The sequence below is a fragment of the Sarcophilus harrisii genome, chromosome 1 (assembly GCF_902635505.1).
Source record: "Sarcophilus harrisii chromosome 1, mSarHar1.11, whole genome shotgun sequence".
Taxonomy (NCBI): Eukaryota; Metazoa; Chordata; class Mammalia; order Dasyuromorphia; family Dasyuridae; genus Sarcophilus; species Sarcophilus harrisii.
The window spans coordinates 9394507-9408236 of record NC_045426.1 but is presented as its reverse complement, the minus strand read 5'-3'; the positions used below and the strand labels follow the sequence as shown (position 1 = coordinate 9408236).

At 56.2% G+C, this 13730-nt stretch overlaps 1 protein-coding gene across 3 annotated transcripts; it reads left to right on the top strand.

Moving 5' to 3' along the window:
- Positions 1–1898: 1898 nt before the first annotated feature.
- On the top strand, positions 1899–8913 carry SELENOK (selenoprotein K). 3 transcript variants are annotated; one of them, XM_031952086.1, is made up of 5 exons: positions 1899–2046; positions 6253–6343; positions 7404–7484; positions 8060–8146; positions 8416–8913. In XM_031952086.1, the coding sequence occupies exons 1-5, from the start codon at positions 2028–2030 to the stop codon at positions 8417–8419; spliced, it is 282 nt and encodes a 93-aa protein (XP_031807946.1). In that variant the 5' UTR covers positions 1899–2027; the 3' UTR covers positions 8420–8913. The 3 variants fall into 3 exon arrangements, 2 of the variants coding, with proteins under 2 accessions (XP_031807946.1, XP_031807952.1); XR_004231952.1 differs by lacking the exon at positions 1899–2046 and adding an exon at positions 2737–2757; XM_031952092.1 differs by lacking the exon at positions 8416–8913 and having other exon boundaries at positions 8060–8150.
- Positions 8914–13730: the final 4817 nt, after the last annotated feature.

The window sequence follows — 13730 nt, the reverse complement described above, 5'->3', positions numbered from 1 at the left end:
CGGCTGAACAATGGACTTATTCAGCTCCCGCTTGAGGTAAGCACTCATTCCGCTCCTATGCGGCTAGACAATGAACTCATTCCGCTCCCTTTGCTAGACAATGAGCATTATTAGCTCCGCTGTGAGTAACACTTATTCTGCTCCCACTGGCTGACAATGGCACTCTTCGCTCCCGCTGTGTAGACAATGAGCACTTATTCCGCTCCCGCTGTGAGCACTCATTCCGCTCCCCTGTCCTAGACAATGAACCTTATTCCGCTCCGCTGTGGCCATTCTGCTCCCTGTGCTAACAATGGCACTCATTCCCGCTCCCGCTGTCGCTAGACAATGACACTTATTCACTCCCGCTGGAGGTAAACATTATTCTGCTCCCCCTGGCTAGACAATGAGCATTTTCCGCTCCCGCTGAGGCACTCATTCCCGCTCCGCTGTCGTAGACAATGAGCCCTTTTCAGCTCCGCTGTGAGGTAACTTATTTGCTCCACTGTGGCTAGACTGAGCACCATTCCGCTCCCGGCTGTCGTAGACAATGAGCACTTATTCCGCTCCCGCTGTGAGCATTCAGCTCCCACTGTGTGCTAGACAATGAGCACTCATTCCGCTCCCGCTGTGAGCACTTATTCAGCTCCCACTGTGTGCTAGACAATGAGCACTCATTCCGCTCCGCTGGAGCCTTATTCAGCTCCACTGTGGCTGAAAGGCATCATTCCGCTCCCGCTGTGCGCTAGACAATGAGCACTTATTCCACTCCTACTGTGCGCTAGAGTAAGCACTTATTCAGCTCCCGCTGTGAGAGTAAGCACTTATTCTGCTCCCACTGTGTGCTAGACAATGAGCACTCATTCCGCTCCCCACTGTGTGCTGACGACTTTCCGCTCCCGCTGGAGCCTTTTCAGCTCCACTGTGTGCTGACAAGGCACTCATTGCTTGTGAGCACTTATTCTGCTCCCACTGTGTGCTAGACAATGAGCACTCATTCCGCTCCCGCTGTGCGCTAGACAATGAGCACTTATTCCGCTCCTTTAATGCACATTCTGCTCCCCGGTGACAAGGAACTCTTCCGCTCCCTGTGTGTGAAGAGCATTATTCCGCTCCCGTGAGCATTATTCATCCCGTGCGGCTGACAAGACACTCATTCCGCTCCCGCTGTGAGCACTTTTCAGCTCCACTGTGTAGACAAGGGCCTCATTCCCTCCCTGCGTGGACGAGCATTTTCCCTCCTACCTTTGCTGAAAGGGCACTTATTCAGCTCCCGCTGGCTGACGTGAGCATTTTCAGCTCCACTGTTGCTAGATGATGGCCTTTTCCGCTCCCGGGCCGCGGGACCAAAACCCCGCCCGCCCCGGAAGGCCCTCCTGCCGGGATAAGTCGGGGCGCTCGCCGTCGGGCACAAAGGAGAGCCGAGGGCAAAGTCGGGGCCCCTCTCCCGGGCACCGAGACTCTGGAGGGCTGGGAGGGCCCCGCCCCGCCCCGGGCCCTGCCACGCAGACGCCCTTCCTCTGCCCGCCCGCCCTCGGGGACCCCCTCATCAGGTCTGGGGAGGGGGCGGCTGGGGGGGGCGGGGAGACCGCCGCTGCCCTCGCAGCTTCCTCCCGGCGGAGCGGGAAGGCCCGAGTGCACGCGCGGCCCCGGAAGAAACGGCGGTGCCACCCTGGGCAGACCGCCTCGGCTCCGGGTGCCCGGGTCTCCCCGACCTTCGGGGGTCTGCACGTCCCAGAAATCCTGACCGCTTCCTGGGCGCTTTGGGACACGCGGCTTCCGGCCACGTGACAGCGTGCGGCACTCCACGCCCCGCCCACTATTGTGGCCCTGCCGTTACGGCGGCGCATGCGCGGCTTCGGGCCGAGCCCCCGCCCGCTCAGCCAATGGGTTTCTCCCAGATCGCTCTTGCGTGAGGCCCCGCCCCGTGACGGCGGCAGTGCCGGGGACAGAGGAGGCGGGCCGCCGACGCGGCCACGGAAGCCGGGAGGAGACCACCGGAGGCGGCGGCGGCGGCGCACGGAGGGCGGGGGGGCAGCAGCAGCGCCATGGTCTACATCTCGAACGGTGAGTGCAGAGCATACTCGGGGCCTGAGCCGGGCGCCGCCCCCGGGGGCGCTGCGTGCGCGGGACAAGGGTCCGTCCGCCCCGGGAGAGCAGGTCGGGGCCCCCGCGGCGGCTCCGCCCGGAGGGTGACTACGGGGCCCTCGGGGGCCTGCGGCCGCGGAGCGCCTGGGGCTCGGGAGCCCGGCTCTGACGGACGCCCCCCCCCCCGGGCGGAGCTTGGTGGGGGAGGGGCTCGTGGGGAGTCCCGGCTACGGGACCGCCGAGGGGAGGGCGCAAGCAGAGAGGAGGGTCCCGGTGCTTCTAAGGGGACCCGCTGTGTCTGTGGGCGGGGGATGGCTGGGTCTGGGGGCTTCCTGTCAGTCCGCCCGGGGCCCGGAGGAGCGCCCAGAAACGCCGCCTCCGGCTGGGCGCGACAGCCCCGGCCTCGGCCCAGGGGTTGCGAAGCCCCCCTCCCAGATGAGGGGCCGGGCCAGGGGCCCAGGAGGCCAGGGCTGGCCCCCGGCCAAGCGCGGCCCCATGGGCCTCCTCCCTAAGGGTGACGTCTGTGGCAGCCCCCGGAGGGTCGGTGTCCAAGCCGGGCTCCCCGCCCGGGCCAGCCCGCCCGGCTCCCGGCCCCAGGTGGGGGAGGGGCGGCGGGGGCGTTCGGACTGGCTTGGCGGGTGCCTTGGCAACAAACACCTCGGTGGGCAAAGGCGCAGCCCCATTTTGCAGGTGGGAGAGCGCGGTTCACTTAGCGAGTGCTCCTGGCCTGTGGAAAAGCCGAGAAGGCCCGTGGCTGTTGCCCGAACCCTGCTGCCATGTCGGGGGCCGGCGGGGTGGGAGAGGGGGGGCCGAGAAGAGCAGCTGGAGGGGTGGGGCTGCGGGCGCTGGGGAGGAGGGGGGCCGGCTGTGGGAACCGCCCTGAGATTTCTCGGAGCCCGCCAGCCCCCCGATCCCCCGCGAGCCCAGAGAGGAGAGGCGCTGGGCCCTCCGGCCGGCTCCGACCCCGAGGGGAGGCAGCAGCCCCCCGCACGTCCCTGGGTGCTGCTGGGCGTCCGGGGGCGCCGGGCATCGCGGGCCCCTGAAGCGGGAGGGCAGAGCTCAGAAAGCCGGCTAGCCCGGGGACCGGGGACAGAGCCAAGAAGCTGCACGGCCCCTGGGATGGGCGCCCCAAAGGCAGCTCTGGGTCCGGGCGGAGGGGCCCCCCTGCTCCCCGGGACTGGTCATTGGTCCCAGGAGGACGTGCAGCCTCCGGCCGGGCTGGCCAAGAAGAGAGAAGCCCCTCAGACCTGCCTTGGGCCTGTTAGCTGGGGGCCCTGCTGGGCGGCCTCCCCTGCAGGGGAGGGACCCGAGCTCGGGGTGCCCTCGCCGCCTCGGGGTGCAGCAGGCCCCCGGCTTCCCCGGGCTCTGAATGGGGGTAGAAGTTTGACAGGGAAAGAACTAGTGCAGGTCAGAGATTCCAGAGGCAGAACCGAGGGCCTGGGAGTGAGTAAGAGAGGGGGGAAGATCCGAGGGGGCCCCGAATGGGAAGGTGCTCGGATCTGTGGTGGGAATGGGGACGTCCCGAGGAGGGAGGGTCACTTTGGTCGGCATGGCGGGTGTCCCCTTGTTGCCCCACTTCCATCTTGGTCGTCTTTGATTTGCCCTTCAATGGCCCACACTTTGCCTTGGAAGTGAATGGGATCAGCCCCAGGCGGAAATCTACTTCCCATCTGAGGAAAGCTGATAGGGGCAGGGGAAAGGAAGCTGTGAGGGGGCCTGGGGGCTTTCTCTGGGGAAGGCCTGAGCTGGGTCCTTGAAAGGCTTCATATCCCAGGGGAGAGGAGTGGTTAAGAAGCCCTTGCCCTAGAAACAGGTCCTGGGGTGGGAGAGGGTGTGAGCCCTGAGCCATGGCCGGAGGCTCAGACTAGTCAGTGAGGGTTGGGCTCCCAGTTTCACACCGTGGGAGGTGTGCAGGTCAGGATGCCTGCAGCAATTGGGCCAGGAATGTCTGGGCAGCCTTGTAGCGTCCCCAGAACCCAGATTCCTGGTTCCTGAGGCCCACTGTAGGGAGGGCAACAAGCTATGAATCAGAATAGACACTTGGATTGCCACCAAGTGCAACACACACCCTAGAAGAATCCCACCTCAGGGGACCCCGGGAGCGGCCATCTGTCTCTTCTTGAAGAGCTCTGAGGAGGGGGAGCCCCCCATTGCCACCCAGCTCTTTTGGGGGACAGTGGTTTTTCGGAAATAGAACCTAAATGGCTTCTCTTGTGCCTGTTCTGGCCTCTGGGGCCAAGCCCAACAAGGCTGACCAGCAGCCCATCTCACATTTGATGAGAGATCAAGCAGAGCCTTCCCCATCTTCCCTCTTCCAGGACAGATTTCCCCAGTTTTCTTCACCCTGTGCTCCCATGGCATCAACTCTGCGCTCTTAAGTGGATCTGTTTGTTTTTCTGGTGTTTTTCTCAAACATTTGGGTCATGTCTGCTGCTTCAAAATCTGTTTGGGAATAATAAATTCTCTAAAATATTGTTGAATCTGAATAACCAGTTGTTTTGACTGATTTCCCCCTTGACAGTCACTAAAGATGATCATAAATTTAGAGTTAGTTTATTTAGAGTTAGTTAGGACTGTTGAATTGCCTTTTTCCCCATATCAAATCTATTAGATAATCCTCCTTTTTTTCCCCACTTCTTCAGAAGAAAAAGGAAAGGAGAAAAAAAAAATAATGCCTCAGCCATAGGTATCTAGTTCGTATCATTTAGAACAACTCCATGAAACCCAGTCTGTCCCCTCTCCAGACTTCTGGGTTGAACTCACTGGGTTGCCCCTTTTCTTTGTTGATGGTCTTTCCCAAAGTTTATTTGTTTTAGCTTGAGTCTCTCCCTTCCTCCACTTGCACCCCTGCACTTCTCCCAAATTCTACCAGGATGATTAATATGGACCTTACCCAATCCAGACACGTTAAGTGAGATTCCTGCTATCTCTGTCCTCCACCACCCCCGCCATGTTTGAAATTGGTTTTCCCGTGGTGCCCCACAGGTATGTTTTTGGAACCCTCGGGTCTCTCTCTGTTCTAATACTTAAAGATTTGAGACTCCATAGAGATTGTAGATTCTTCTCCCTTTAAATATAAACACTTTGCAGGCTTCAAATTCTACTGTTTCTTTTGTCTGTCGCGTTTGTCTTTGAAAGACTTGGCCCAGCTCTTGCCTTCTTAAAAGGAATGGTTGGAAGTCCCCCCCCCCCCCCCAAGGTCAGGTTAGGTTTCTTGATTACCTTGGGCCCATTTAGCACAGCTTTTGGGTCTTTGTCCAGCTGTGTTTGCCTGGTACTGTCCCTTAACTTGCCTCAGGGACTCTTAGCCAAGTGGGAATGACATAAGGTCAGACACTGGGATACCTTAGGGCATGGCCAGGTGCCACCGTAACCCAGGTGTCCAGGGAAGAGGCAAGGAGGGGGTAGGAAGGCTGATGGACAACCTGAGGTTAGTTACCCCAGAAGAGGGAGCCAAGCCAACCCTGGAAGACTCAAGGCTCCCTTCCCTGGAGTCTGAGTAGAGGCTTTAGAGCCTTGGGGAGAGTTCAGGTCAGAACCCAGAGTTTGTGAGAGTCCAAGCCTGGACTCTAGGGCTCAGACAGAGGTGATGTTCTGTGGACCCGTGGCAAGGGAGAGCCCAGGGCAGTTCTCCAGGTGCGGGCAAGCCCTGTTCCAAGCCCAGGTCAGCCAGAGGGAACACAGGGCTCACTACTGAGAACATGGCCACTCTTTAAGGCTGAAAGGAGGAGTTGGATGGCATCTGATATTCTCCTTGTTCTAAAGGGGGTAGGTGGGCCTGGGTGCTGGGGGGTTCTGGGAAGGGCCCTCCAGGGTCTCTGTCTCTGAGGTGGAAGCAAAGATGGGTGTTAAACCTGTTTATTCTCCCTCACAGCCTGTGGTTTTCCTAGGTGTTGGGATGTGTGTGTATGTGTGTCTGTCTGTCTGTATAGGTGTCTATGTGCAGGGAGGTCAGCCCTCTGGAGCAAAGGTCTGGGTCATGGATGAGATCATCACCTTCCACCTGAGATGTGGGACTTGGTATTTGAGTCTTTTAGGCAGAATGTACCTTTGGAAACTTAGGACTAAGACTTGGTGACTAATGCAGTGTTTATTTTGACATTTCAGTGTAATACCTGTTATAAATCATCATTTCTCAGTGAGGATGTTACTGATTTCACTTGTTTGTCCATCATTTGATTATAGGACAAGTTTTAGACAGCCGGAATCGGTCACTATGGAGTTTATCATTCATAACAGATCTCTTTTGGGGAATCGCTGACTTTGTGATTATGTTGTGAGTATCGCTACAAATGTCTCTTAACTTAGCTCCTCTACATGTTCAATCTGTAACCTTATCAATCTTTGAAGTTCTCCAATTCCAACAGAATTCAGAAAGCATGTTCTTCCCCTCTCCCTGACAGTTTCCTGCAAGTCCTTCTACATGTGTAGGCCTACCTGTGTCTCCATTTTAAGGATAAATTTGGTGGGGTTCTGTCTAGAAGTTACACAGATGTGCCCACGGTGACAGAGCTAGTCATAAGTAGAGTTTAAATAATAGTGATCTATCCACTGAGTAGCACTACCTCTAAAAGTGTAAAAATGGGACGATGAATTAGGGATAGCATCTGTCAAAAAGTCAGTTTTTCTTTTCTAAGTAATTTTTTGATCTGTTTGATTTCTGCTTTATCATAAACTGTTGGTAATTTGGGGCCATCTTTTTGAGTCGCTCTAAAGTCGCTGATGGGCGTCAAGCACGGTCCATGGATGGTGGGATTCCTGACCCATGTTGTTGACATCCATTTGCACTGTGGCCATCCGGACTCATTTTACCCTATACCAATACTTGTCCAGTGTTTCTTTTGTGCCTGTAAATGTAAATGTGCTCCACCCTGGGGGAGATTTTTTTTTTTTTTAAAGAAAAGGAAAATAAGAAATAATCTTTGGCCTTTGAAAACTGTATAGCTCCCTGAGGTTTCCCTCCAAAGAAAATTCCATTTTGGTTAGAATAACTGACTCCTTATCTGAAGGTTTTGGAGGCCTTGCACATGCCCGGAATGTGAGTGTGCAGAGGCCTGAGGAGTGTGAGCTCTTAAATTTCTCATTTTGAAAGACAAATCCCCCCTTGGGGTTTATGTGCTGTTTTTAGTTCTGGCAGCTTTCAGAGCAATCTATATTCACATCCACCATAGCATAGTCCAGCCTGCTGGAAATTAATTTTAGGTTACTAGTTAATTCCTAACAAGCCTTAATATCATATGCTTTTCTTCCACATAAGACCATTCGAAAGTATGACTGAAACTGGTACCTGGTTTAAAAGTTTATTTTCTGCTTTCTCGTTTCCTCTCCTTTTTCAGTTTCAAAAGCCTGCTTCAGCAAGATGTAAAAAGAAGAGGCTATGTGGGTACATCTGATTCCCGGTACGATGATGGAAGAGGGTACGTTGCTCTTTAAGTCAAAATCTCTAGATTGAGAGCTGACTGTGGATTTGCAGGCTAAGCCCCTGAGTTCAGACCCCAATTTTGCCCAGGACTTAATGACCCGGCCTCAGTTCCCTCCCTTGTAAGATAAGGGGCCAGGTGAAGATGGTCTCCAGAAGCCTTTCTAGCTTTCGATCTACAGTTTGTTTTTCATTTGTGCCTGACTCTCTGTGACCCCATCTGGGATTTTCATGGCGAAGATGCTGAAGTGTTTGCCGTTTCCTTCTCTAGCTCATTTTACAGATGAGGAAACTGAGGCAGGCAGGGTTAGGTGACTAGCCCAGGGTCACACAGCTGGCAAGTGTCTGAGGCCGGATCTGAACTCATGAAGCCGAATGTTCCTGACTTCCAATGGCTCCCTTGCAGCCTGCTTATTTGCATGCGCCCCTCTCACTTCTCCCAGGGAGCTCCCTGGCTGCTGTCCTCAGTGTGAAGGCAGTAACAGGGAGTCCTCAGAGACTGCTTGTGGAAGCTGCTTCCCCACGGCCAAGGGCACACACACACCCGGGCTGATTTTCTTTTCCTTCCCATAGGCCTCCGGGAAATCCTCGCCGCAGAATGGGCCGGATAAATCACATGAAAGGCCCTAGTCCTCCTCCTATGGCCGGTGGATGAGGAAGGTAATTGGCAATCTCTCTCTCTCTCTCTCCCCTGGTATTTTTTAAGCATCTGCTTTTCTAAAGCAATCCCTAATTTAACTAGGAAGAATATGTTAAATAATAAACTTTCACCAAGCTCCATTGTTTTTGTTTAAATGGACAGGTTGCCAAAATGGTCTTATTTAGTTCATATACTGGCTTTACTGCCTCAAATGTCTTATTCAAATGGCTGCTTGGGTGTGAAGCGTTCTCGGTGTCCCCACTAACGTTTCGTTCTTTTCCTCTGCTAGGTAAATGCCTGCTCTTGAGAAGCAGGCAAGAAGACACAGCCTCCCTTGGACTAAGGGAAAAATTATCAAGTGTTGACCTTGGAGCAATGGAGGAGCTCTGTGTCTGAAGGAAGATTGATTGCTCTGTGTCTACACAGATTAATGATGTTGTGCTGGGAACTCCCCCCGAGGGGATCCAGTGTAACTGATTGCAACTGTATAAATGCACATGTTCACTATCTCTCATTTTGTATAGTTTGTGAAAAGCCTAATGTGGTCCTAATAGTAAATATTTTCCGCTTGCAAAGTATTGACTTTATTCAGCCTTGTTTGATAATGTATCAGTCCCCTGAGTTTGAGGGGCAAACCATCACTACAAAGACATTAAGTTTATTTTTAAAGTTCAGGAAAGTCTTAATTGTACCGTGGATGGTCATTATTCTTTTTCTTAAATATGTTGCATTGTTTGCTTTAGTTTATAAATAAATCACATGGCACTTTTCAGTTTCCTAGGTAATATTCCATCATCTACTTTGCCTTCATTTATAAAGAAATCATTTTGCTTCCTTCTGTATTTTCCATTATAAGATCTGCATGATTCGTGCATCTTTTTGAGCCTCAAACACGTCCATCTTTTTATAAAGAACATGGCCTAGTGAGTACCTTAAAAGAGTCTGTGTTTGTGTCAAACACAGATCTCCAAGATACTGAGGCGTCTTGTACCTTAGAAGATCCTGTATCCAAGTTGAAGCCTAACAAAATAAGAGGCTAAATGTAATCTTTATATTTTGAATAATGAAGCATTGTTGGTGAGTGAGATTCTATTTTTTTATTTTCAACAACAAATTGAAATCTAATTTTGATGTACTTGGAAATCCAAGAACAAAACCGATTTAAATTTGTTTTTGGTTGGTTTTTTATTGCTTGGGTGCTTGTTAAGATGATTGCAATGAGAAGTACTCCTCAATAAAGAGACAGAGATGCCACATGGAATAAAACAAGCCTGGGCTTCTGGTTGCATTGACCAATGGGAGACTGAGAGATAACACTTCAGAAGTTAACCTGCATCGCCCCAGAATGTCTGCCTTATCACTGCTTCTTTAGGGTAGGGGAAGGTTGTTCTTCAGAGGAAGGATTTTGTTGCTGCAATCTGGTTTAAAGTTGGTTCTTGGTTGGTAAAATTAAAGGTGTTTGCGTTCCACTTTCCTTTGGCGGTCACTGAGTTGAGTTCCTTAGTAGACTTGTGTTTTGTTTCCTGGATCGTGAAAGCCTCCTAATTCAAGGGTCCATAAACTTGTTCTGGTTTTTCAAGATTTTTTGATAACTGGTCTCCTTTGTAATCCTGTGATTGAAGCGTTTAAAAGCAGTCCTTCTGGGAAGAGATCATGGACGAAAGTTGAGCCCTTTGTAATTGACTAAATTGGAGTTTTCCTCGTTATCCTTCCTTTGTTGGATTAATGAAGGCCCAGGTTTGAAGTTGTTTTTCTATCGCCCTTTTAGATCATCCATATATCCTGTTCCCTTTTCATTGGGGTACTTGGGACCACCCAGGTCTGCCCAGAGTAGTGCTTTGCCTGGCCTTCAGGTTTCCTCCTCACCTCTCCCTTTGGCCTCTTGGGGCCCTTGGACCTCAAAGTCCTACCTGGGCCTTCTAGTTGCAGAGAAGATGCTGACCTGCATCCATCCAGGGGACTTTCCCCAGAGCAGTTTAGTCCCGGGTTCGCCCCACCCAGACATCCTCTGCTTTCCACTTGTAATCCCTCTGGGAGGGAGGGAAGGGCTGCCTGCAACGGCCTGACACCCCGAGGCAACTAATGCCTGTTGAGTCGTTTTGCCCAGCTGCCCCCCTGGGGGCCTCCCCGTGCCCCAGCTCCACCCAAGCCTCTGGCACCCAAGGGACGGCCTTTCGTCCCTCCCCCCACACACATAAGCATCCACAATGAATCGTCCCCGAGTCAGGACTTGCTCTGCCACGGCCGCCCAGCACCCATGGGAGGCTCTCGGAAACGGGGGCCGGGTCCATTTCTCAGAATTCAGTGCCCCCCGAGGCAGAGAACAGGCAGCCGGCTCGCTCTGACAGCGGGGCTGAAGGGCCCCCCAATAAGCACCACCATGTTGCCCCTCCTGGGGGGGGGGGGGGGGCCTGGCGGCCGGCGGAGGACCTGCCAAGGCTTCCTGCCCAGGAAGAAAGCAGCATCTTCCAGAGCAACAAGGAGGAGGCGGCCCGGGGCCCTGCCCGGCGTGGGGGGGAGAGCAAAGGTGCCGGGGTGTCGCCCACGGCATCGGCCCAGGAGAAGGGAAGGCCCGGGTCACCTTCGGCTGCAAGGGACGCACTGGCAAGAGGAGTTCGGGACACAATGAGCCAGTGTTTCTGGGGCGTCCCTCTGGGAACGGTCACTGTGGGATGGGGCTCTTGGACCGGAAATGAGAGACAGAGACACCGGGAGGGATTCGGAGGCAGAGGAGCGGACATACAAGCAGACACTTAAGCCCCCCGTGGAGGGGAAATGGGGGCCCGAGGCGGCCCAAACCCAGCCCTTGGGCCGCACTGGGCCGGTTCCGGGCCCTGAGGGCCGGCCCGGAGGTGGCTCATGGGAAGGCGCCGGGGGAGACCCGGGGCCGCCGCCGCCGCCGCCTCCGCATCTCCTCCGCGTCCCGGCTCCGCCTCCATGCGCAGGCCTGCGGTGGCCCCGTTAGATCGGAAGCTCCCGGAAGGCGGGCCCGGCTCCGCCTCGGGTCCCCGGCCCAAGCGCGCCGCCCGGCCCGCAGTCCCAGACGGGGATGAAGGCCCGGACGGACGCCGGGCGCGGGGGATGCCGGGACCAGGATCTGCCCTCCACCTGCGCTGCGGGGATGGCTCTGTCCAAGGCCCGAGGCGAGCCTGCGCCGCGCTCCGCTCTGGGGGGAGGGGGGTGGAGCTCGGCTAAAGGAGACCCGCCCCCGCCCTCAGCCAGCTTCCCTTTACCTTGGGGAAGCGCTCAGCCGGCGTCACGCAGCCTCCACCGTCCCACAATGCTCAGCGCCACAGCGCCCCGGAGGCGGCCATCGCGGCTCCTGGAAAAGGGGCGGGGCCGCGGGAACGGGAGGCTGTCTGCGCCTGCGCCTGCGCCGGTAGCTTCGCTTGCGTAGCGGCCGCGTTGCCCTGTAACGCCGATTGCGCCTGCGCCGTGAGTCCGCCCCGTTGCCCCCCCCCCCGCCCTGCCCCCCCCACGGAGGAACCGGCGGACTGCCGGGGGGCGGCGGCGACCATGACCCAGGCGGAGAAGGGAGACCCGGAGAACGGGAAGGAGAAGGGCGGAGAGAAGGAGAAGGAGCAGCGCGGCGTGAAGCGGCCCATCGTGCCCGCGCTGGTGCCCGAGTCCCTGCAAGAGGTGAGCCCGGGAGCGAGCCCGTAGCACCCGGACCGGGAGCGCGCTCCCCCGCCCTTGGACAGCGGGGAAACCGAGGCGCGGCCCGGGCTTGGCCCCTAGAGGGCGCTGGCGAGCTGCCTTCAGTCAGCGCCTGGGGGCCGGCCAGTGGCTGTGGGCGGGGCGAGATGCTCGGCTCCTGGGGGAGGGGGTGCGGTTTGGGAAGCCTACGGTGCTGGGGAGGGGGAGTGGGAAGGGGAGCCACTGGGTGCTGGGAGGAGGAATCCTGCGGTGCTGGGACAGAGTGAAGCCCCTGCTGGGAGGAGGGACTGGGGAAAGGGCCCTGGGGCTGGAGCGTGGAAGCCCGCGGATGCGGGAGGGGAAGAGTGGAAGCCTGGGTGGGGAAGAAGGGGCCCCTATGGGTGGGGAGGCAGCCCTGCTGGGGACAGGGGGAGCTGTTTGGAGAGGGGCCCTGGGAGCCCCCGGAGGGTTGGGAGCAAGGGTGGGAGAGGCCCTGATGGCCCTGACCTCTCTGGGGGCAGGGTTGGTGCAGGCTGGGGCCTAGAGGCCGTTCAGCACCCCCCTCTCTGACCTTTGCCCCTGGTAGGGGGCCGAGGGCCCCCTCCTGGCGGGTTCTTGAGGGGCCTGCGGGTGTTCCCTTGACCAGCCCTGCCGTCTGCTTGGGCAGTGCGAGGGGAAGGAAGCCCTCGCCCCGTCCCCTCCCTGACGTGGCCCTCCCTTTGGAGTGGTTTCCCTGATGGGTTTTCCCTGACTGTGGCTTCCCGAGTGGTCCCTGATTGTGGTCTTGAGTGGCCCTCCTTTGAGTGGTCCCTGATGTGGCCCTCCCTGAGGCCCCTGGTTTCGAGTGGCCCTTTCCCTGATGTGGTTTCTGAGTGGTTTCCCTGGATGTGGCCCTTCTGATCTTGGCCCTCCGTGGCCCCCCTGATGTGGCCCCCCAGGCCCTCCCCTGACGTGGCCCCCTGATCCCCCTCCCCTTGGATGTAGCCCTTGAAGGGGCCCCCTGACGTTCTGGCCTACACCAATTTATTCAAAATTCTGGTTCTACTTTAAAAGGGGGCTACAGACACTTCCGGTTCTCCCTTTATTCCTGAGGTAGCAGAGGCACCGTTGCTTCAAGGACACGTGCTGGAGGGTTGTTGGCCTTTGTTTACTTTTTGGTGGATTTTCCCTCTAATTGTTCCAACCCCTTTAAAAATGTAAGAAAGAAAGAAAAACTTGGTAAAACCTTTGCAGAAATCGATTTAGGGTCCTAAAAGTTGAGGTGGTCCTGGCTGGCCTGCCGGTTCTTCCCACCTGGGAGTTTCCCGGTGGGGTCAGGCGGCCTCGTCCGGTGTCCTCCCCGAGCAGGCTTCCCGAGGCAAGGGAGCGGGGGCCGATGGTGGCAGGGCCCAGGAGTGAGGGAAGGGGTGGGTACAAAGGCAAGGAGTGGTATGGCGAGAGGGTTTGGCTTGGCCAGCTGAGACGGAAATGGTGGTGGCAGGTATCTGTTTTTGCAACGCTAGAGAATTTTGCCGAGAAAGGCTCATCTGGGGTCTTTAGCTGAGGGTTTGAAGGAATGGGCCTCACGGACTTCCGCTGGGAGACTCGTTGTCAGCTCTCAGAGTTCCTTCTTCTTTGGCGTGCCGGGGCAGAGGAGCACCTGTGAGAGAGCCTTGGGCAAGGAAGGCGGGCAAGAGCAGATGGGCCTTGGGGCAAAGGGGCGAGTCGGAAAAAGTCAGGAATTGAGGATTCCGCTTTGATATAAGTGACTTTTTCTGGCCCTGCGCAGCGCTGGCTCGAGGATCGTGTTCTAGTTTGTTCTTTGTTCTGTCCAGAAGCCTGAAAGTACCGAGCAGAGACAGAATGGTTAAATGGTGGACCAGGATATGGTCCGATGTCAATGGGCTATGAGGGATCGTGTCCCTCGACCGTGAGGATAATCTCCGGGAAGAGGCAGCCAGAAATGCGGAGAGGCGTATGGGTTCTCCT